This window comes from Corapipo altera, unplaced genomic scaffold (assembly GCF_003945725.1).
Source record: "Corapipo altera isolate COAL_440 unplaced genomic scaffold, ASM394572v1 60, whole genome shotgun sequence".
Taxonomy (NCBI): domain Eukaryota; kingdom Metazoa; phylum Chordata; class Aves; order Passeriformes; family Pipridae; genus Corapipo; species Corapipo altera.
The window spans coordinates 3,127,992-3,152,242 of record NW_020884912.1 but is presented as its reverse complement, the minus strand read 5'-3'; the positions used below and the strand labels follow the sequence as shown (position 1 = coordinate 3,152,242).

General features: G+C 44.7%; 1 protein-coding gene across 1 annotated transcript in view; it reads left to right on the top strand.

Annotated features, from left to right (window-relative positions):
- Positions 1-2,007: 2,007 nt before the first annotated feature.
- Positions 2,008-24,251, top strand: part of GFOD1 (glucose-fructose oxidoreductase domain containing 1) — a 73,259-nt gene continuing 51,015 nt past the window's right edge. The window contains exon 1 of the mRNA XM_027654144.1: positions 2,008-2,566. Coding sequence (XP_027509945.1) covers positions 2,314-2,566 — 253 coding nt within the window. The 5' untranslated portion in view covers positions 2,008-2,313. The remainder of the gene's footprint in view (positions 2,567-24,251) is intronic.

The window sequence follows — 24,251 nt, the reverse complement described above, 5'->3', positions numbered from 1 at the left end:
GTCAGAAGCCAAAGAGCATCCATCTCCTTCAGTTCAGCATTAATAGCACATGGAAAACAAAACATGTTTAACTCACAGTAATCCTTTCAGTGACTCTGCTTTTTGTAATGAAGAAGTGTTTGCTGTGAGATGGTGGCAAGAAAAAAAACCCACTCCACCTCTTTACAGAGTATGTGAAAAGACTGCTGGCTTCCAAGTCTAATTTTTTGAACACTGGTGGATTACTTTTGCAACATTGTCCTTGGCACATTTCCAGGAGTCTCATAAAGGAAAGGTTTTTAATTTCTTTTGTCTTTTCTTTCCTTTTCCCTTCATTCTCTTCTCATTCCTTCCTCCCTTTCCTTCCTTACCCTTGTCTTCCTTTCTCTTAGGAGCTCGTAAAAAAGACAACATGTGGAAAATCGTCTTTATCCTTATCTTTTAATCAGAAGCAGCAAGTTTCATAATTTTTCTTCCAAAGAGTGAGTTAGGCTGTGGTGTGACTGTGTGGCATTCACAGGAGATACTGTGCTCTCAGACCAGCTGATCTGTGCACAAAGCCAGTGCAGAGATTCACCTCTGTGGGAACCAGTTCTACACAGACCTGTGTGGGACCAATGGGCACTGCAGTCCTTGGCCACTCTTGGGCCCATCTGGCAGCCTCCAGGTTGGCAGGAGCGCAGCTCTGGAGGAGCAGCATTCAGCCCAGACAGGGCAAAGGTGGGATGAGCAGGATCTGGCATGGGGCACTGCAGTGGTTCTGGAAGGTTTGCTCTTCTGGAAAGGGAGTTTTTACAAGGGCATATAGTGATAGGTGGGCTTAGATTAGATATTAGGAAGAAATTCCGTGCTGTGAGGGTGGTGAGGCACTGGAACAGGTTGCCCAGAGAAGCTGTGGATGTCCTATCCCCAGAAGTGTTCAAGGCTAGGTTGAATGGGGCTTTGAGCAAACTGGTCTAGTGGAAGGTGTCCCTGCTGATGGTAGGGGGGTTGGAACTAGATGATCTTTAAGATCCTTTCCAACAAAAGCCATTCTGATTCTGTGAGTTGCATGCTACACACCTGCTGATGAAATCCCTGAGATGCCTTCAGCAAACCAGGTGTTCCTGAGACAGACCTAGAGCACAGCACCAGGTCTGCAAAGGAGGCAGGATTCCTGCCCACAGTAAATTTAACTTTCTGCGCCTGGGCTGTTTGGTGCTCTGTCTGGGCTTCTGCCAGGCTTCCAGAGACCGTGGACAAATGCCATGGGCTGGGCAGCAGTAGCTAAAGCTTCCTAAGCCGCCTTAGCAAATCCACGGTTTTTTGGACTGTGTAAGTAGACCCATGGAGAAGGGGATTCTCATACTGATGCTTTGCTGGGGAAAAAGAAAAAAAAGAAAAAAAAAAGAACCAACGTAAAGCTGCAGAGGCGTGATATTTGTGAGGGAAATGAATGACCAACAGTCTGGGATGGGATGGGTGGTGGGTGGGCGTCCCAGGCAAGTGGCATGGGCATGGTAGGAGCCGGAGTCCGTCCCCGCGCCCGGCAGGTGCCAGGGCTCGGTGCAGCTCCCCTCGTGCTCTGGGACATCTCCGCTCCGGCGAACTGTCTCAGAGGGAGACGGACCGCGGGGCGACGCACACGATCAGCTTGCGCCGGTCTGCCGCCGTGGCTCTCCCAGCTCTCCCGTGCCTTTAACCGGGGCGTGACTCCCTGACTCCCCATCACCACGGCCCTTCAGCGGTTCTGCCGTGGGTGAAGAGGCGGGGCGGGATATGCCTCCGGAGGTGCCCCGGCACCCACCCGCCAGTCGGACGGCCAACCCCACGGTGCCTCGGGACCGCACCTGCACCGCGCCCCTCCTGCACCCCGGTGCTGCGGGGGGGAGGGGGCGGGCGGGCCGGCGGCTCCCAGGGGGCGCCCCGCGGCGCCGGTGCCGCTGTCGGGGCGGTGCCGGGGCGAGCGGCCGCCAATGGTGCGGCGGGGGCGGTGCGGGCGGTGCAGGAACACCCGGGAGGTGACAGCGACGCGCCGCCCTCCCGGCGGCGAGCGGGCGCCGGCGAACATGGCAGAGGAGAGGCGCTGAGCCCGCGCCGCCGCCCGGGGAAGGGCGGTCGCCCCCGCGTCCGCTGAGGGGAGGGCAGCGCCGGCGCCTCCGCGGGGGCGTGTGTGTGATGGTGCGGGCATGGCGGGGCAGCCGGCGGCCGAGGCGCTGCTGAGGCGGGGGGCGGCCGGTCCTGGCCCCGGCGGCGGCAGCGGCGGTATCCAGCGGGGGCTGCCTCTCTGTCCCTGCTGAGAGAAGGAGAGAGCGGCTCGCCTCGCCGTGCCGTGCCGCCCGCCTCGCCGCCGCCATGCTGCCCGGGGTGGGGGTGTTCGGCACCGGGCTGACGGCGCGGGTGATCGTGCCGCTGCTGAAGGCGGAGGGCTTCGCCGTGAAGGCGCTGTGGGGCCGCACGCCCGAGGAGGCGGAGGAGCTGGCCAAGGAGATGAGCGTCCCCTTCTACACCAGCCGCATCGACGAGGTGCTGCTGCACCAGGACGTCGACTTGGTCTGCGTCAACCTGCCGCCGCCGCTCACCCGGCAGGTCGCCGTCAAGACCCTGGGTGAGTGCCGGGGGACCGGAGGGGCGACCCCGCCTCGGGCTCGGGGTTCGCGCTCGCCTCGGGCTGAATGGAACTGCGCCCCACCTCAGCGGGGAGTTTTCCCTTTGCTTTGCTCTCCCTTCCCTTCTTCCTTCCCCGTGTCTCTGGAGAGGGGCAGGCCGAGGACCGGCGGGGCGCGGGCGATGGCGCTGCGGCAGCTCGGTGTGACATCCCGCATCCCCGGTCCCCGCCGGCGTGGTCCCTGGCAGCGGGCACCCGCCCCTCCAGGATGCTCGGGCAAGCCAGGGCAGGGCCGGGCCTGACACCCAGGGCAGCGGGAGGAGGGAGCAGGTGTCATCCGCGTCGTGGGGAAAGTCGCGGTAAAAAAGGGAGAAAATAGTCATCCCGCCCGCGTTTGGCCGGCGGTTTCCATCCGCCCCTGGCAGGGGAGCGGGGAGCCGAGCATCGCTCCCGCCGTGGGGACACCCGCGCTGCTGGGGGGGGTCGGGAGTGCTGCCCCCGGCCCCGGGACCCCAGCTGGGAACCAGGGGGGAGGCGGGAAGCGGTGACAGCAGAGGAAACGCTGTTACAGCCGAGGCTTAACGAAGCTCACGTACAAAGGGAAGGAGGGACTGAAAAAGTAGGCATGCACTGTGGTGAGCGTCTCTGGTTTCAGGCGTGCCAAAGCGGGCCGCATCTCGCTTTCTCTTGTGTGAGCGCAAGTCCTGGCTTTACTCTTCCAGCTTCGTGATCCATGCTCCTCGGACACTGGCTCTACCGTGGGTTTTAGTGGGAGCACCCTTCGGATTAAAGAAGTCTTGTTTTGTCCCTAGAATTATAGGTGGGAAAGGGTGAGAATGAGAGGAAAATGCTGCGAGTCGTCGTCGCTGCAGAGAGCGTGGAGGTTAACGAGCCAGGGTGGCTGGTTTGGCTCTGGGGCTGCAGCTATGTAGGCTGATTGCTATCGCTTTCGGCCTCATAAATGTGTGTAGCGTGTCGTAGTGTTACATTGCTACTAGCATACTCATTAGAATTAGTCACTATTCAAATGCTGCTAATATCGCAGCCAGCTAGTGTTTTCAACCTTTAAAATTAAGCAATTAGGGAAATTAAGGCAGTGCCTAAAGAAAAAAATCCTGCCTCAAGTACAGTGTAGGCATTTGTCTGGAAGCTTTGCTCAGTGTTACTTTCTGTACTCGGAAATGCTTGTCTTTGAGTCAGAACATTTGCTTTTCTTTTATATTGTACTTTAGACTTTTTCCTGAAGATACAGCACTTGCATCAGAAGCCTGTCTTGCTTGCCAGAATGATGTGCAGATGAATTTGTAATGTAGAAATACATATACCAAAAAACTTATGTAAAGGACGGTAACAAGGTTTCATGTTTGACACACAATAATTTGGTGACAATTGTATCAGTTTTCCTGTGACACTCTTTCCTGCAGGTGTTGCTCATGGAAGTGACCCAGCTTGCCTGTGCTCTCAGAGGTAGAGTCCCATGAGGTTTCAGGCAGAACAAAGGCATCTGGTAGAACAAAATTTCTGAAATAATAAAGAAATACAATTGGTGTGCTTTTTCTCAGAGGGCCAGACACACATGGCTAGCATAATAAAGTAATAATATGTTTTGTCCTTCTCTGAATATTTGCAACTAAAGAAGAAAAAAAAAATCTGTTCTCAAACATGAGCTGAATTTATGAATGATTTTATGAATCTGTGTAGCTGAGATGTTACTGATAACTTGCTGATGTAATTTGCTAGCAACAGACTGGAGCAGGAAAAAAGGTATTTTCTCACTGTTTATTGGTACAGCACCATTCTCTTTCACCTCTAGTCAATAGTTTTATTCTCTTCCTCAGTGGTCATTATTTTTATCTTGTGGGGTAACAAAGTTTGTGTAAAAATGCATGGCATGGTCATTAAGCAGGGATTGAACAGGTTACAAGGTGATAATGTGAGACATGTGATAATTTTTTTTTTAGTGTATTACTTAAAGGATTATTTACAGAAATATATCTTAGAAAATAAATAACTCTTCTCCCAGTTATTTCAGAGGTAATTTTTTTTTAATATATGTATTGTATCTGTAACTTAGAAAGTTCTTGCATAGAGGTGCAAACAGGGAGCTAGAGCAGTGGTTCCCAAACTGTTAAGAGGAATATCTCCCTGCTGGCAGCTCCATCTCCTGATCCTGATTGTGGTTCATGGCTTGGGAACTGCTGTACCCGGGGATATTTATTTTGCTTTATTTTTTGGTTTGAAGGAGGGGATGCAGTTCATCAAGTGGGGGGTTCAGAAGCCTCTGGTAAGCAGGGACAATGTTGTATGGACTGAGCAAAGCAGAAGATGGAAAAGCGTTACTTACTCTTGAAATTTCACATGAGAAATATTATGTACCAGCTAGTGATGGGACATAAATGGTCATTCCAGACGTTTCACCCATAGATAGAGGCTTCAGGAGGTCTATACATGATGCCCTGCATTGCAGTAGAAAAGGCTGAGGAAGACTCAAGTTACTTGTTAATACATGCACGTCTGGCTTCCCTATGACAGGATGCATATCTTGCCTGGGAAGAGACAGGGACCAACTTGTCTTTTGTACCTGTGTTTTATTTTAAATTGTCTTGTTGCCCAAAGCTGTGTGCTCATTTGGTGAGGTTTCAATTACTAAAAGGTAAAAGCCCGAGGAAGCATTGGTGGTGTTTCCATCACCCATCTAGCGCCGTGGTTACACTGTGAATTTGCAGCACGTTAAGTCCACTCGGGCCTATTTCTGATGCGGACTCTGGAGGTAAAGGTGGAGTGAAACAGGTGTCTCTGCAGCTGTGTTTAACTTGGGCCACTCAGTGGGAAGGACTTGGTTGTTTTGTTTTCACTGATACGCCTGACATGTGGATGTATTGCTGCTTGAAATGTGTTTTTGGCAAGGTGGCCCAACAACCGCTGTTGAAACAGATGTGTGAATACATGCCCCAGCTGAGGAAGTCCCCAAACTGTGGCTTCCTGGCAGCTGTTGAGGGGAGAAAATGGGAGAAATAAAGCTATAAGCCTGCCCTGTTAACTTTTCCTCTAAGCCTCTGCTGCTCGTGTCTGTTTGAAACAGGTTCCTGAGCTGGGTCTGACTCTGTATGGTAGCTTTGTTAGGAGTGAGACCAGTGTTGGGCAAGTCTCTGGAACAGACTGAGTTCAAGAGAGAGCTGGAAGTCAGGCTGGTTTTGAATAATGACCAAAAGCACGAATAAAACCAGTGCCATTTTATGTGAAATACGCTGATGGCCTCTGTCACTTCTGTATGAAAGGAAACAAATTCCTTGTTTGCATATACAAAATGGCTCTGATTGACTCTGTCCCTTTCCTGCCTCTGGTCTGTCCTGCTCATTTAGGAGCTCTTTTTTTTTTTTTTATTGCTTTGTATATGTTCCCTGTAGAATAATACAAAACTCATGTCCTGACTGACTTGCTTGTTTGGTGGTCAAGAAAGATCAACGGCTGAATGTTTAGGTAAGCATAGAGAACAGTCCTACTGTTAAAAATGGGTGTTTTCCCTTCTCAGTGAACTGAAAAATTTGGCATGTTTGCTAGAAGTGGTCCACTTTTCCCCTGCCCGCGTGCATTGGCAATTCAGTCATATCCCAAGCCTGGTGAGACATGGGAGATGTGTTTGCATACAGAGTCAAAATATGTCACCAGAGTGCCTACTTGTGCTCAGCATCAGAAGGGTTGCTAGTACAGACACTATGATATGACCATCCAGTTCAAAACTGTCAACATATGACTGTTCCCAGTGTAATCCCTCCCCCTTAGTCAATTAAGTATAACATTCTTCAGATCCTGACTGAAACTGTTGCCCCGTGTGACTAAACAGCTGCCACATCAGGTGAAGTGATTTACTGCATGTGGTGCTGAGAAGGCCTTGGTGGCATTTGATCTTGAAGGTACAGATATTTCTACATGTCCAGTCCTGTTGGTTCTTGGGTCAGATCAACTTGGCTTAAGAGAACTTATTCCTGAGGTTCAGATAAGTGTTTCTGGGGAAGTGCTTTAGGGAAGAGTCAAGTACCAGATGTTTTTAAAGCGTATCTCTGGAGATGTTACCCTTAATTCTGTTTACAGTGGTTTTACTTACTCTTTCATCCTAAGTTAAGGGCAGGAACACTGAGCTGTGTGCTGAATATTCACTGCACGTGTTTGCAGCCATGTCTAGATAATACTACTTCTTAAAATGTTTGTATTGTGGTAGTGCATGGTAGGAGTCTGTTCTGCCTGAGGGCTATACAGAGTATGACTTTTGCAGCCCTCCAGAAGCTGCTCCTCTTATGGAGCACTTAAATTTTTTTGCTCATTGGTGTTTATTCTATACTTGATCATGGTCAGGAGGGAGCATCTTTATTTAGAGATGAACATAAATAGTACTGCTCAGATGCTTACCTTCCCACCCCTTCCCAGGAAGCACTGGCAACACACAGGCATGCATTATAGGCCTGCTGTCCAGAATATGTTTGTGAGAACTTATTGTTAAAGCGCTGGCAATGTTATTGCTGGATCTACCCCTGAAGTGGGAGGAACATCAAGCTGCAGTGAAGTAATTCACAGTTCTGATGCAATCTCTAATTAATTTCTACATACCTCTGCACCCATGCAAATCAGGCAGAGGTTAGGGTTGTAGCAGTGGGTAAAACTTGGTCCAGAGTTTTTAAAACATTAGAATCCTTTGGGAAGAGATGCTCTATTAAAGGAAAACATTATCATGATTATATATTATTAATAACAATGTAATTTCTGTCCTGTAATATTGAGTTTAAATTTGACTTAACAGCAGTGACTTTCAGCAGAACACGCTCCTTCACTTGGAAGGCAGATGACTTTGCAGCGTATTAAATGTGAATTATGGTCATCTTATTGCAAAAGAAGTCAGATGAAGTGCTGTCTGTCTTTAATCAGCAGAGCTAGCAAAGGCTATGTTGCCTTTTTTTTTACATTTATTAGAAAGCCAGTCCAAAGACTCTGCTGGCAATCAGCTGCATTTTGTCTTCCTGCTTGAGTGATGACGGTACCACAGAAAATGGCACCTAGCTCTTCCACTGACCTTTTTCTTTCAGTTCTGCAGACTTTTAATTCTGGTATTATTCCTATAAAACTTATAGAGAGATATAGTGGATGTGCTCTCTAAGGCAGTTAAAGACCACTGTTCAAGTTTAAAAACAAACAAATAATGATAAAAAAATCAACAGACCTTTCTGGCCTTCAAATCAAAGATGTGTTTTAATTTTTCCCAGTTTTCCTCTTCTGTCTGAAAGTAACCACCAGTTCTGCTGTTGTAGTGGTAGGGCATGTTGGGAGCCTAGTAAGGACCAGACTTAGGATACTGGGGCACTGAACTTATGCCATGATGACGTACCCAAATTTCCCCATGTTAAGGAACAAATAGTTGCAATTGGGGTGGTCGTATCAAACAGTGTTAGGCATGAAGATCACCACTGTGATCCTGTGTCCAGTCAGGTCAGTTTGTGTTGCTGCAGTTTCCTCTGTATTGTTTTTAAACAATATGCTTGGCCTCTGGGATCCCAAAATGCTGTCTCCAGAGCAGTGTGGGCAGTTGAAATGGGACACTCTGAACCTCCTCAGGATGGCTGCAGGTCTAGTCTTGTGCCAGTCAAGTGGAGGCTGTAGAGATGTGGAAAACAGCATCTCTCAAGTTTAGGAAGTTACCGTCCTCTGTCAGAGGATGTGTCCTGTAGGTGAGTTGGCTGAAAAAAATTACTGCCCACGCCCTCAGCAGGCCCATTTCTCCCTGTGAATTAAATGACGAAATGTGATGCTGGAGCACAGACACCCTCCATCCATCTGCTTGGCTGCCAGGGGCTTGGACCTTTGGCACAGTGGTAGCGAAGGAAATGAGAGCAGTGCTGACCTCTGCCAGTGTTTGATTTGATCTGTCATGCTTTGTTAGGCAGAGCCCATAGCCAGAGATGATACTTTGAAAAGAAATCTGACTTTCTTTTAATAAATGAGTCAGGGGTGCTAGTGAGGATCACCTTTTGTATTTCTCTTGCTGGCACAGTTGGTAGTGGATATCACATAGATAATGTCTTGTGCAACTATTTTTTTTTTTTTTATAAAATGGCTCAACTGTGCTATAGTGCTGTTACACAAACAGAAAATGTGTAGCATAGCTTTATTCTATGAGAAGATGAGAGAAGGTCTTGGTAAAATGTGTATTTATACTGTTAGAGCTGTGCCCAGGCTAGGTATTTTAATTATTTAACTTCTGGAGTAAATTATTGCACTCTTATAACATGGGAAACAGCAGAAGACAGATGTTTTATTAGTATTCTTTCTTGCATAGCTTTGTGCCTTCATTCTTGACAGGCAGTGGCCACCGTGCCACCTGCTGTGGTACGGAGCTGTCTGATCCATCTTGAACAGACCTTTCCTCTGTGACTTTCTGTCTTGTTGTTTGTTTTTAGAGACTTGTGTTGCTGAGTGCTCAGTGGTGTACGTAAAGAAGGGAATTGTGTCCTGGTTCTGTTGTTCCAAATTTTGGAAGAATATTAAATAATAAATTAGGGAAGAATATGTAGATAAATGCAGAGAAGGGAAAATGTGTTGGACTAGTAAAATGACCAGATTTTCAAACTTTCCACTGTTGCCTCTTTTCTGTCTCTCTTTTTTCTTTTTTTCTTTTTCTTCTTAAAGTCCTCTCGTGCATGAGGTTGACAGTATGTGACAGAGGTTTGCTGTATGACTCCTGATATGGATAGTTGAACACAGCCTCTGATGGAGACAGGGTAAAAACTCTGCAAGATGTTTAAATACGTTGTTCTGTCAGCTTTTGTTTGAGAACCAGGTAAATTGTGTCCTTTTCTTTGTTCGTGGAGTAGATTTTGCCTATTGCAACAGTGGTGGCAAAGCACTGAGGATGAAAATGGAGTTAAATTTCTAGGATGGCCAAGATGGGTATTTTTCACAGGCCACTGCAATGCAACAGCACCCTTCAGTGTTAATATATGTTTGCCACAATGTTATCTGGAGTTGCTTAGAATTGTTCTGGTTTCCTCAAACTACTGAAGCAGAAGCCTTTACCCTACTGCTTTTTGTTTATTATTCATGTAACAAACTTTGAATTCGTAAGACTGAGCTGTCAAAGTCAGTGACTTAATTTACAAGGTCAGCATGAATGCAGGTAACAAAACCATACTCCTTACAAAAAAATATTTCAGGTCTTAAGTGTTGATTTAAACAAATTATATAAATGGCTATCTTATTAAAGAGAAACAATCCCTTGTGTAGGTTTCCTAAATAGATTTAAGGCCTGGTCTGTGCATAGATTTTTGTACCAGTATAATTATGACAGCAAGGAGTATGATTTCTTTAATGCAGTAATTGCTGCGTGGCCATTAGAAGTCCAGCTGGTGTGACTCCTGGCATGAACGCTGTTCTACCAGCACAATGGCATCTCTATTTGGTACAGGTTATTCCTGCTCCCATGCAGGCGTAAGTTGTCAGTTGCATATCTCTCTAGAGTGTTCAGCTGGTATAAATGTGTCTGTGTTGCTGGTGTAGTCCAGCTCTAGATGTGTTGGTACAGCTGTGCTCTGCATAAAGGTGCGTGATATACTCATTTAGGTGGTCAATTGTTGTGGACACTGTGAGGAATCCTTTTGAGGCACCATGAGTTTGGAGGCCTTTCAGCAAAAGTCTCCAAAAGGTCTGAAGACTTCTTCAGGAGCTGGCTGCGCTAAAAATGTGTTGGTGAAGAGCAGAGGAGGATGAGCCTTGGTGCAGTGCACAGCCAGCGCTGACCACCTGTGGCAGACAAGACTCATACACCTGGCAAGTGTAAGCAGAATTGTCCTTGAGCAATGTGGATGCCTTATAGAGAACTTCCAGATGGTGGAACTGGCATCCAGGATAGCATAAACACCAGATCTTATTAATACACAGGTTTGACTCACAAAGTAGTAGGAGTCGTAGGGAATTGTGGAGGGCAAGAGTTTTCCTCCTTTTCTCCTTTGGAAAGAGATCATAACATCCTTTGTTTCAGTCCAGCCAGGGCTAGTGAGGAAAGCTATTTTTTATCAGGCCTAACTTCTAAGTATGAGCATGGTGAAGGGCACTGAAAATGAAATCACTACTTGCTTGGTAGTAATGTAAGAATAAACATAATGATGTAACACAGGGAGTAAAATTGCTTTTATCATTTGCTACTGTGCTAGAGTTTAATCTCAGGGTGAAAATCAGTGCCTTCAATTCCATCACAACAGCAATCACAGCTCTAGTGAAGCAGATGGAGGTGAAAAAAAGGTAGCAACTCTGTTTTACATTCTGATGTTTCCATGGCTTTTATCAGCAATAAAGACCCTTGCTTTGGCATTTCCTTGCAGTGAATGTTTGGCAGTCTTCAGCTCTTCCATCTGGCCATTTTTTGCCAGGAAATGCCCAGAAGGGAGGTCATGGTTGAATTAAATACTGTGTCTAGGGTACTGGGCTTCACATGGCTAATGAGAAGCCTTAATATAGAGAGCTTTTCAAAATTCCAATAGAGTCAAGCAAGGAGAGAGAACTATAAAATAGTAATTATCCGTGCTGTGCTGGAGTGCTGTTGCTTAAAAATGTGGAACCAAGGGCTAGGCTGAGCCCTCCAAATTCTTTTTCTTGGTGTCCATACATATAGTTTCATGTATGTATAAAAAAATAAAAAAACAGCATTGCGGTGAAAAATACATAAATTAAAAATTCCTGGAAGTCCCTCCCCTTCCTTCACTTCCTCAGCCCATAAAAGACAATGCAACTATTACTGTTTCATGTGGGGATATGAAAGGAGAGAGAGAATAACTGGGAGAACATCCGAAACATAGCTTGTGTGTGCTAAAGTGAATTCCAGAAATGTACCTGAAAAGTTGTATGTAAAAGCTTGGATTCTGATTCTGCTTGCACCACTGTAAATGCAAATAAAGCTTTACTGGATCAAAGGACATCGTTGAAATTTATGATGATACTACTGAAAACACATTGTGGCCCAAAAGAAAAACTAACTGCGCCTCTGGGAGAGGAGCCTGGCCTTGCAAATCTTTGTCCTCTCAGCAAAAGCATCTCTGTCAATTTAGGGAATGATTAGTGGGAGTCTTGGGACACAGTTCTGCAAACCTTTGCTTACTTCAGTAGTCTTCTTGAAGACAAAAATCACTGTTTCTTTACAGAGAGTATCTGTCAGGCACAGTAATTCATGTAAGTAGGAATTTGCTCGCAAATTGCTTTTGTACCACTTCATAAAAAAATCCGAAGCTATCTGTGCAATTCTGTAGCTCGATATCATCATCGTGGCTGGGCTTCACGAACGAAGATTTGGGAAGGACTCTACCCACATTTGCTACAAGCGCACTGCTGGCTAAAGAGGCCAATTTGAGGTAGACAAATCTGGTTGCAAAAGGCACAGCAGAAAGATTCCTTGGATGGTATCGGCAAGACACGATTCTTTCTGCGTTGTCTTTTCTCCTCGAGAGTGATCCTGCGTGCGTTCTCAAAGGCATCAGCAGTGTTATAGATGGTGTGTCTCCAGACCTCCTGATTGGAGGCCAGAGTAGACCAGTTATGTTGATCAATATGGCCAAGGCTGAGATGTTGTTTCAGGGAGTCCTTGTATCTCCTCTTTGGGGCTCCTCTCTTGTGGCAGCCAGTGGCAAGTTCACCACAGAGCAAGATCTTAGGGAGGCGGTGGTCCTTCATCCTTGAGACGTGCCCTGCCCAATGCAGCTGTGTTCTCAGTAACATGGCCTCAATGCTCATAACTGCTGCCTGTTCTAGAACAGATGTATTGGTCACATAATCTGAGCAGTGGATATTTAGGATTGTATGGAGGCAGCGTTGATGGAAGTCTTCTAGGAGTTGCAGGTGATGGTGGTAAATGACCCATGATTCGGATCCATATAAAAGAGTAGACAGCACTATGGCTCTGTAAACACTGATCTTTGTACTTTTCTTCAGGTGTTTATTTCACCAAACTCTTTTATGGAGTTTTCCAAAAGCACTATATGCCTTTGCTAACCTATTGTCTATCTCTCTGTCAATCTTATCGTCCGAGGAGATGAGGCTGCCTAGGTAATTAAACTGCTGGACAGATTAGAGCTCTGATTCGCCAATGGTGATATGGGGATGATGGAAGACTTCCTGAGGTGCAGGTTGAAGCTTGATATAGTTGTGCTTCTATAACATGTTATGGCAGCATGTCTGCAGGAATAAAAAATAAGATGGAAAATGTTGGGAGTACAGATGCTTAGAAACCTTAGCCATAGCCTACAAAAATCTATCACTAAATGAGCATGACAGAGCTTGCAGAACTCTTGTGACTTGCTACTTGCCTTTAAGGTACTTGACGGTTTAGTGCTGGGAAAGATGCTTTGTGGTTAAACAGTATGAGATGCATTGATAAAGACATAAAGACTTATTTCTCAGGCAGAGTGCTAAGCATTACTCTCTGAGGCTAGTTTGTAGATACAGTGTTATCCAAATACAGGAGAAGGTGTCCTGAATTTTAAATCCTTGGTTAACAGGCATTATTCATGTTGCTGAATAATTCTGTTTCAAAATCTGTGTCATGAGATGCCTGGTTTGCAGGGGTGACTCCTTTGCTAAACTAGCCAGAGCGCACGTGGACATGGCCTATGACTTTTGGCATAGCTTGAAAGAACCATTAACCTGAAATGTAATTCTAGATATAATTTTTACTGGACTCCACCACCTAGCCATTAGGAGAAAATTCTTTGATGCACTGTATGCCTAAAATGAGGAAAGTCTGTGTTCACAAGCCATCTCACTTCTGTCTCATAAATGGTGAGAGAGATTTGCTTCAGAGATTTGATGCTAGCTAGCAGATTTATTTATGCCTTTGATTATAGTGCTGTCTTGCAGCTCTTCATATGAATTTAATTGTGATGGTAATGTGGTGGTGGTTGTTTGAAATTGCAGATTTGTTCACATTGGTGAAGGTGATCCTTCACAAGGCCTGATGTGCACAGATGTTTTGGCAGCTGCTGAGACCACACCTGCAGCCATCTGTGTGCGGAGGGTCCTGACCCTTTACATGTCAGGTGGGAATAAAATTGTTCCACTCTATCCTTGGTGTATGTTTGATGAGATTCCTATTTCCTCTAAGCAAGAGTGGCACGATGAGAATAAGCTTGAGGATTTCTATCATGAGCTTTCATTCTTTGTAATTTAGGTTGTTGATGTCTAATTAGATTGCATTTACCTGCCTTCCTGAAGCTCCGTTCATCTTTCAGGATTCCCAAAACTACAAACTGAGGGTGAGGAAGCACAGAGGGTTTAAGAGACTTGCTGAAGGTTTTGTGGGATACTGGTGGCAGGGATGGAAGCTGAGCCCTTTGATACCTGCTCTTCTCTCTCACTGTGGGATTTGCTGTGGCTGAATGCTGTTGAGTGGATGATGATCGTGAGAGGTGCATCTGAGCTGCTCGAAGAGGACCAGTTGCTGTCACTCTGGTTGGGGCTTTTCCCTGAATGATTGTGCAGGTGATCTAAAAACCAGGGTGGGAAGAGAGGAGTGGGGACAGTGCAGGGAAACCTGATTCACATTGAAAATAAGCTCTACCTCTCCTCTTGTTGGTGTCACTTTTTAATGTGTATGCAGCAGCTTGTAAAGGAATTGCAAGGACTAGTGGAGGAACTCCCTTCACCAGGAAAGATTCGTGGCTGGGATTGAGTGATCTATGTTGAGTTTGATGATTGTATCTGGCACTGAATATTTTGCGTGTTATTAACGTCAGTAATCATCTTTCCAGTGTTGGAGCTTTATTTAACAGATGCCACCAAAAAAAAAAAAAAATCTTAATAAGATGGCTTGCTCTGAGCAGTGATGGCTCAGCAGCTGGGAGACTTGTGCATTTCTTTTTAATGAAGTGTGGGCTTTCTCTTTAGTATTCTTTATGGCCCTCTAGACACTGGGAAACCCCTTTCTTTAGCAAATGGGCAGGGCCTTTCAGGGCTGATTGGAACAACTGGTGTTATGGAGGACAGACAATAGCATACATGTATGTAATGTTGGTTGCAAGTACAACCTTGAGCACCAGTGTAAGCTGGTGTGAGCAAGTTCAGATTTGCAGCTGCTGTTAGGAGGTGCTCAAATTAAGTATCAAAGAAGATAGGTAATTTCATGTCTGGGCATTTTTTTCAGCCTGTAGAGTGCTTGCATCAGGCAGAATCATCTGATAGTGCTGAGTGAAAGAGAGCAGGGTGCTGGTAGTTGCTGGAGCTGCATGTACCATCTTGATGTTGTGCTTACAGGGAATTTGCACTAGATGGAATTGTGCTGTACAGAGCCATGAATGATGTCTTTCCCTGTCTGGGTGCATCTGCGTTTTAGTGCATTTCACCAAGTTGGTAAATAAATAGGTAGAGCATTTGAAAACATTTCTTTTCCTTGGTGCTCAAAAGAAAATTGTGGGATGATGCTCTAACCACTGACTTGGGTTTTGGCAAATCATTTAAGGTTCCCTTGAAGAGTCTTAAATTTAATGCAACAAGTGTGATATTAATTGGTCTTCTGAGCTCTTTGGTGTAATGAACAAGGACCAGATTTTGAGGCTTTTGCTTCTTTTGAGGAGGAATTACTCTCACATCTCTCTTTACTGTAAAGGATGCACCAAAGAATTAACATCACAGAAGTATGAGAAACTGTTTTTTTACTCCTAAAGAGTATTTGTTTTACCAAGGGACAGAACATGGCTTTGTCCCTCTGACTGCTTTCGGAGTCCTCTTAGCAGATAATATCCAAGCTGATAAAGTATCTTGGTCGCAAGTGTCAAATGTTTGCACTGCAGCTCTGGACCAGGATGATGGAAACATCTAGGTTTTTGTAACTCTGTCTGGTCTTAGTATGCTAGCCTGAGTTCCATGTGAATTATGTGGTGCTTATAGCTGGGAAGTCTGGAGGAAGCAAGCAGATCATATGGCTTATACTCTTGTGATTGTAATGAGTGTAAATATATATTCTTTGTCTGTGGATCAAAAATCCCTAGATTAAACTTCAGATGGGCTTGTGCTGGGGCAATAGGCTTGTAAAGTTGCTGCAACTGTTAATGCAGGAAAAACTGAGGGTATCTTTCCAGTCATGCCAGTAAATAAAAATATATTAATTTTTAATTTAGTATTGTTCACAGAATACATATCTCTAGTGATTAGATTACCTTGCCAGTCTCTCTGTTTTTTTTCTCACTATTTATTTTTTTATTCCCAGGCTCACTTGGCACTGTAAAACCTGTTAGGGCCTGAAACTAATATTAGGGAAACTAGTAATTAGGGAAACTGGGTAATTGTGCTGCTTCAGTTTTCTTGTAACAACTAGTGGGTGTAGTTTCTTGATTGGGGAAAAAAGTAAAAAATATGGCCAGAGAGGAAGAGAAATCAGAAAATTAGCTTCAGACCAGGACAGACTTTGAGGCTCTGGTTGGAGAACTGTGTACCACGAGTTCTGATTTAATGCAGCTGTGCTGTCCCAGTCTCTAAACCTGTAATTAAAAGACTCTGAGAGATGGATTGTTGTGGACAGTAGTTAGGATATTAATTAAAATGCCATGGATGATGAGCGGAACTGTATGCCTTATGTGCTTTAAATAGAGAAATTTGAGAATATATCATTCAAAATGCCATGAATTGTCAGTCTTGGATCTTGTTTCTTCTTTTGAAAGCTCAAGCAATTATAAATTGCTTCACGGAGTGCAAGATAGTGGAAATTTGGGGTTCTAAGTCAAAACAAGGTATTTATAGACAAATGTTCATTCTGGTAGGATTAAAGTGCTTTCAAATGGCCTGTTGCTTTTCAGACATACAAGCGAGACAAAAAGGCCTCTGTGGAGCAATCTGAGATTTACCTCTAAATTTCCTAGCAGAATGTCATCTTTTGTTTTCATGTCAGTATTTCCCCATGCTCATATAACTCAGACTCTTTCCCACAAAAATATGGATGCAATCAGTCTTTACTCCTCCTTGGGATTAAATTATATAGAGGTGAAAAAGGTGAAGAACACTTTGAGCAGCTGGGGATGGGTTCCCAGTTTCACAGGTCCTATAGCCTTTAACACAGCTGTGAAAATCCTTTTCTCCTGTGCTTTTTACATCTCCCATGGGAAGTTTTACAATGATGGGAAAACTCTCGACACCTCTGATAGCTGCAGGTGTTGGAACCCATTGATTTGAGGCATATCAACAGCACTGAGTGATCAGAGGTTGCGCATCTCTTCCAGAAAGTGAGACATGGTTTGGATTAGGGGAGGAGAAGAAGGGAAGTGGGTGTGTGGTAAGGTCCTGCCAGTCCTCACCTCAGACATATTGTCTGCTGTTGTTCTTATGGCCTGCCTCAGTACAGCAGGGAGTGTTTTAGGTTAAAGTGTGGGAAGGGGATTATCTGCCTGGGCAGGGTAGGACCCCTAAACAAAGATTCACATCACTGTCTCTGTTGAAATTTTTGGTCTTCCATCTTTGGCCCACAAGATGTTGATCAGTATTAGGAGTGTGTCAGGCGTGATTGTCGTTGTACTTCCACATGCCTGAAACCTAAAGACTTGAAAGCCTTCTCATCTGCTGTTGGCAAAAACTCATCTGTTTGAAGTTGTTTTCTGTCTCACGGTTGTTTTCCCTGAATATTCTAAGTTGGAACGGACCCATAAGGATTATTAAGTCCAGCTATTATTTAAATGCCCATACAGGAATCAGACTCACAACCTTGGTGTAACCAACTGAGCTAATCTCAGTATTGTCTAAAACTCCAAAGAAACTGATCTTCTACTGAAAGCAGCATGGCAAGAAATGGAAAGCCAAATCCACTTCTTGCATTGTCTTATCATTTCTGTGATATTGAAAGAAGGGGCCGGACCAAGTTGTTTGTTGGGTTTTTTTTGAACAAATACTTCTTTTGTTTTAGTGTAGTGCTTGTTTTACAGCTGGTGCCTTTTTGCCAGGTTTAATCTCAGAGCAGTAAAACGCTGTGAATACTGGGAATGGGATAAAGAGAATGAAATTTGTGATGAAAATGTGCAGTGGGCCATAATTGGGACATTGCTGCCACTGCTGTCTGCAAGACAGTAAACTTTGGTCAGATCGGAAAATATTGTATTTCTTTCTGCATGGCTGACTTGCTTACATTTGGTGGCTTGTGTTTAGCTTGTTACCTTTGTTTGGAAACAGGGGCAAAAAACCGGAGACTTATGGAGGAGTGGGGAGCAGCATAGGCTGTCGAGGTTGAAGTCCTGGATTAGAGGTATAAACCACTTAAGTCTTCCTTCTGCCCCTTTCACAGGAGACAGACACTTGCTGCAGGTTCCCTGAATGTCACAGCAATGTGGCAAGCCGTGCCCAGCTTTGTGTGAAGTGCTGAAAAGGCATAGCAGCATTCTTTGGCATTTCTTGTCTTCGAAAACACACTGCTCCAAAACATCACGTAATACATGCCTGGAAGAGGAGGATGTGTTTCAGTCAAATGATAAGAGGGGAGGGGCTGCTCTCAGGACTCTGCAAGACGCCTCCCTTGTTAGAAACAGGAAAAATAGATGAAAACAGAAAATGGAAAGGCACCCGTCATGCTGACAAATTTGGCCTGAGGAAGCCAGCCGAATAAAGGCTGGCAAGGGAGGGAATGGGAGAGAGCCAGAGCATGAGGGAGCAAGTATTTAATGTATCAGGCTGTGCTTCTGGGACCAGGCTTGCAAAAAATGAAGGGGAAAGAGGGTGTAGGTGATGGCTGTGGCTGTGACTTTCAAAATCCTTTGTCTGTACTCCCTCTTGCCAACCACAGGCTGTGTTCCCCATCTCCTTCCTGCTACTGGGCTGTGGGCTGTTTCCCTGGAAAGGGCCATGTACCAGTTGGCCCTAGGATGTGCTGTGGGGCATCCCTGGCAGTGAGATGCAGCTGGGAGGAGAGGGCTCTGGCAGGACCTGAAGTGAGGTTTGAGTTGCACTGGGAAGGGGTGAACTAGGAGGGATGTTGGGAGGGAGGAAGACATCATTGACTTCAGTGGGAACTGTCACATCTCCAACACTTAAGTGAATTCCTGGAATGCTAGCTGTATGCTTTGGTGATGAAAAGGGTTAAACAAAGCAGTGTGTTACTTTTACTGTCTTTTCTTCAAGCTGTCTTGAACTTTCCAGAGAAAGACTCTGTAAAGGCTCTCTCCCTGTGGAGGTGAACTTAAAAGATCAAGATTACTGAGTGGAGAAATAAAGCAACCTGTCTGGCACCACTGACTCCACACTCAGTTACCAAGGATTATTTGGGTCAGGCAGAAAATGCTTTGGGCACCAAATGTAATAGCTTAGTGGTAAAATCACTGTGGTGGTGAAGGATGGAAAGTTAGCCTTCCTTTAGAAGAACAGGAAGGCAGAGAGAAGTTAAGCGCAGTTAGAGGGTTTTGTTTATTAAACAGAGGTGATGAATAGGTGTTTCAGCATCAATAAGCCCTGAGACATTTGATAAGAGCCCTGTTGAGTAACTTAGAAGTTTTTCCCAAACATAGTAAAGTCTGTTTGAAGTGACCTGTGGTGTGTCTGTGTGTGGCATAGCCTCACGTACATATGAGCTGTCTTCTTCCCAGCTTGGTTTCTGAAAAATGCTGTAGGCAGACAGCCAGTGTTACCTAGCCTGAATTCAACCTCTGTGTAGAAAATGGGTAAGAAGGTCTGTTTAAAAATCTGGACTTTGTTTGGGGTATTTTTGTTTGTTTGTTTGTTTTGTTTTGTGGGTTTTTTGTGGGTTTTTTTGTGAGGAGGGCCTCTAGGGCAAAGCTTTTCTCCCATGCTCTGGGAAGGGAATGGCAGTGGTCAAAGCTCCATCAGGGCTTGCTCTTGGTTGCTACTCTGTGTCACAACCCTCCCATCTGCCTTGTTTTGCTGAGGCCACCCAGCTCCTCTTAGCATTAGCCTGACTTGTGCTAGGATGCTGCCTGGTCTGGCAGTGGTTCACCTGCAGTGTATTTCAATTGTGCAGCGAGCATTAAGGCCAGGTGGGCTCAAACTTATTTGCTGTTGAGTTTGAATGTAGTTAAATACCCCAGTGATGCTGTTAACAGCATCCTTACAGCCTTCTTCGTTGTTGAGACACTTTCTAGTGCATGCAGTTCTTGAGTATACTCTGGACTGCCACAAGAGCCCCCAGCCAGTGGCTTTTAGGCAACAAATTGCTTGTGGGTGTCTTCAGCATAATCTGTGGCTCTGCCAGGCCCAGGTGGAGAAGGACAGCAAAGTAAGTGGTACTTTTATCTATTTAGTGCTGTTTCTTCTGGGTCAGACAAGGTTTAAGATTATTCCTTGGCTTTGTGAGCAGGGCTGGTATCTACAGAGGCAGGACAGCAGAGGAAGGAGGATATTAGGGCCTAATGAATCCTTCTTGAAGCTCTTGTTTATTATCAGTCTCCAGAGTGGGAATGCATGACAGAAATTCTCTGCTTTCTCCTTTCCTGAGGCAGTATTTCTGCCTTGAGAATTAAAGGGTATGGCTTCAACCAAAAAACAGCAACAGAAACACAGCTGTGAGGATGTGAGTGATGCTTCATCTTAAGAAGAGTTAAGGGAACAGTACAGGAGTACTACTCAACCTGAGGTCTGTGAGATAAGAGTCTGCAGATACATACCTTCCTGCGAGTGCAGGCAATCAATTTGCAAGGGGGAAAAATGCAATAAATTAGTATTTCAGGCTTAACTTAATGCTTATATGGTTGCAGATGACACAAATACAGGACCAAGATACAAGACAGCTCTTTTTTTTTTTTTTTTTTTAACTTTTGGGATGGGGGGCTGGGTGAGTTGTTTGTTTGGTGGGTTTTTTTGTTTTATTTTGTTTATCCTTCAGAAAATCTTAGTGGTCCTTGGATTAAAAATTGTTCAGAATATTTTGCTTGTAAGTTGTAGCTAATTGTTGTCCATCTCTCACCCTGTTTGCAGCCTACACTGGCACATTTTTAAACACTGGGCTTGAAAGGGAGAGCTAAGGGAGCTGTCACTATGACTTGCTTGACTTGGCCAAGTGAACAGCTTAGCTTTTTCCAAACATGGGTATGTCTACAGTTTGCCTGACTTTGTTTAGTTGAGCTATGTTTTTCTCCTCCTGGCTTCTTTTTATGCAAAGTTTTTCTCAAGTGAAGTATTTTGGACTAGATGAGATTTACAAGGAGGAGTTAACATTACATTTCAAGGTTTGCTTCTGCAATTGCATTGGCTTACTGACATCATATCCCCTGGGGTCAAACCTCTGGGCTGAGAGCCAGTATTTAAAAAGACTTTTTTTCAGGGTGGAGGAATATCGTGTAATTTCACCCCATATGAGTTCAACCTCTCCCTCTTGTGCTGCTTGTTCATTATTTCAGATTCTACTTCTACAACATGTAAGAGAAGACTGTTTCAGCCCTTAATGTGATACTTCATGCTTAACCATCTGCTTAGAAGGCATTGATGATACTACATGCAGCTTGATTTCCTCCTGACTCATTTCTGAATTGTTGGTACATCCCTGTATGCTGTTAAGGCATCTTTGAACCTCACTGTTTCACAGCAGTATACATGAGGAGTAAATCTACTGAAGTCAGTCAAGTAGTACCAGCGTGAAACTGGAGTGACCAGAAAATCATGTCTCCTTTCTTCTGTATTATGTATAGCAGAGAGGAGTGAAAGCTTCAAGTGAGCAGAAAAAATTTTGAAAGCAGGTTTTTGATTTCCCTGCTAAAGAGACTGGCCAAGTATAGTGAAAGTAATTCCAGAGACCACAAGCTGATTTCAAGTGTGTCCCTGGAGTTGCATAAACAGATGGTGCATTATTCATGAGCTAACTGAGCCTCTTACCTCCTTAAGCAGACTGGGACCTGCAGAAATGTGCTTGCTTCCTTCACCTGGTTGACTGGCCCTCTGGGAAGGGTCTACTCTTTGCAGAGTGGAGTGGAAGGAGCAGAGGAGGCTGCTGATACCATTAGGCTGATTTGCACTGTGACTTAGGAGCAGTTACGGGAAGCCCATATGAATTCACTTATGACTTGTTAATGCTGTGTTTGTCAGACAGCAGTCAATGGGGGTCAGAAGCCTGAGGTACACAAAAGCAGTGCAAAAGGCAAATGCTGCCTAGGCACCAGAGTACCTGTGTGTCACCCCCACGGGCTCACATCATCTCATCCTTGTTCCTCCTGCATCTCACTTGCAGAAAACAAAAATAACAGTAATTTTCATTAGAAGATGGTGAATGTGCCCTCCTTCAGTGTGTTTCTGAATCAGAACCTTGTAGAAAGCATACCTCTCCCAGCAGGAATTCAGCAAATCCATTAACAGGCTTATGACGCTGGATCTGTTGTGAGATGTTTCAGTTCAGCTGACCATAACCTAACCAGAGAGCAGAGGGGACTGCCCTTGTTTGCTCCCATAGCTATGATGCCTGTGTGGGATGCACCATTTCTTCATGCTGTGTTTGTCAGTCTTGCAAGCTCCACATCTGACTACTTCTTTGGTAGCTGCTCTCCTCTCTGATTTTAATCCAGCAACAACGATAAAATTACATTTACTTCCTCTCCCATCCTCCACTGCTTACTTTACCATCTAAGCACTGAGCTACAACAGTTGTAAGTTCATGTACCATCAGCAAAACCTACTAAAATAGTGTGATCAGACAAAGACCAGATTAATGTTGTCACTTGAATGTATTCTGCTGAGTTTTATTTAGTGTTACATGTGTAGCAGTGGGTATTTTAGCTGGTACAGATGTGTGATGATGTTCTTAGTCCCAGGACTGCCCTTTCTTGTAATAGTCACAGTTCATTAGGAAGAAATAAGTGTACACAGAGAGAGCTGGCATAATCATGGTGTACTGGAAGAACAGGTCATATTATATCCTTGCAATAAGCTGCTGTGGTGGATTCATCATGAAAACAACTGTTCAGGTTTAAGTTGTCTCTGACAGACAAGCTCTCTTATTGTGTCATATGTTCATAGCCATTTGAGACAGACAAAGTTGTTGAGGTCACCTAACCAATCTCCTGGACAGAACAGAGTTTTCTCCAAAGCATATTTTTGTTATATATCTAATCTTAAATATTTTCCCTGAGAGATATTCCATCTCCCTGCTGGAAGAGGTACCTTTGTAGTCAGGCTATATTGTCCTTTATTAATTCAACTGCATAATTTCCATGTAACTCCACTTTTTAATACCTTAATGAGTTCCCATCAATCCTTGATGTCTCATTCTTTGAATTCACATCTATGTGTATTAGAGATTTCTATATTGATGTGTCATGCCTGTCTTTCAGTGCGATTAATGAAATTATCTCAGTTTACTAATGCCTTGCGTAATCTTTCAAATGCATTCAGATGCCATTAAAGTGGGTTGGGGGTTAGACCACTGTGACAGGAAACCTTCAAGCTGGATAAACCTCCAGATTGGTTTCCAATTTAAGCCATATCCCAGAGGTGTAGTAAAAAGCAAAAAAAGCTGCTTTCATGATGCTGTGGTTGCAGTTCATCTTCTAGTGTGTGATCAGATGACCCATGAGAGGATCCAAACCATTTAAGGCCTGCAAAATCAATGCTGATTATGTAAGCAGTCACTGTTTTGGAGTATGGATCAGAGAAGTATGCACAAGGAAATTGTAGCATGTTTTCCCAGACTTTTTGGAATGACTGCTAACAAGGGACTGTATTTTCAGTCCGTGCTGCTACAAGTGGTGTGCAGGATGTGGTGTGCATTCACACTGCACTGTATGAAGGCAGCCTGCACGATGATGCCGGATCTGACATGCTTGTTGATCACAGCCATGTCAGATAGGTAGACAGTAGCTGTGATTTTTCTTTTTCATCTCTTCAGCTTTGTTTGTTGCAAGCCTGCCAGCAGCTCTTGCCATTCAATTGGGTAATGTTCTAGCAGCATTTGAGAGCTGGCAGAAAAGGGTGATGATCAGATGCAGCCAGTTAAAAAAAAAAAAAAAAGCATATGCTTTACAGGAACATTTGTTCTGTATCCCTGAGCTGAAGATGAAATTTCACAGCGTCAAGGCAGAACAGTCTTGTGAGGGAGACAGTGGCCTTTTGGAAGGCTTACTTAAATACTAGGTACACTGAGAGGGCATGTCAGCTCTGCATTTAGAAGCTCAAGGGTTTTGCTATGTCAGGAAACCCAAGAGGTGGATACAGCCTACTGAACATAGAGGACTTGTTAGTAAACATGTTATGTGTGTTACAGAAATACAGCTAGAGTGGATGGGATCGTGTTAAACTTTAGGATGGTAGTATTGGACCCTGGGGATGTGTAGGTGTACTCCCCAGGTTGTATCAGCACATTACAAAATATATGTAAGGTTGTAGCTGAGGTGATGCCTCGTGGTGGGAAAGATTCCCTCAAAAGAACCCCCCCCTTGGTTGCTCTGCTGAGTTTCATGGGTCAGTGTCTCTTGTTTCTGTAACGTGCTGTGGGGCACCAGTCTCATAATGTAATCAAGTGAGGTACCCATCCTGTGTCAGTGCTCTCAGTCTTCCTCTCCGAGGGGTGGCTGAGGACTGCATGAGTATGGAAGTTGAAACCTCCACACTTTTGGGTATTTCAAGCCTTCAGGATTGGATGCAGTGATGTGAATGCTATGGAAGAAATGGTAGCTGCTGTTTTGTTCAGGAGCAGATATAAGTCTCTGGGGATGTCAGTCTCATGCTTCCATCAGCTTTAAATTCACAGAAT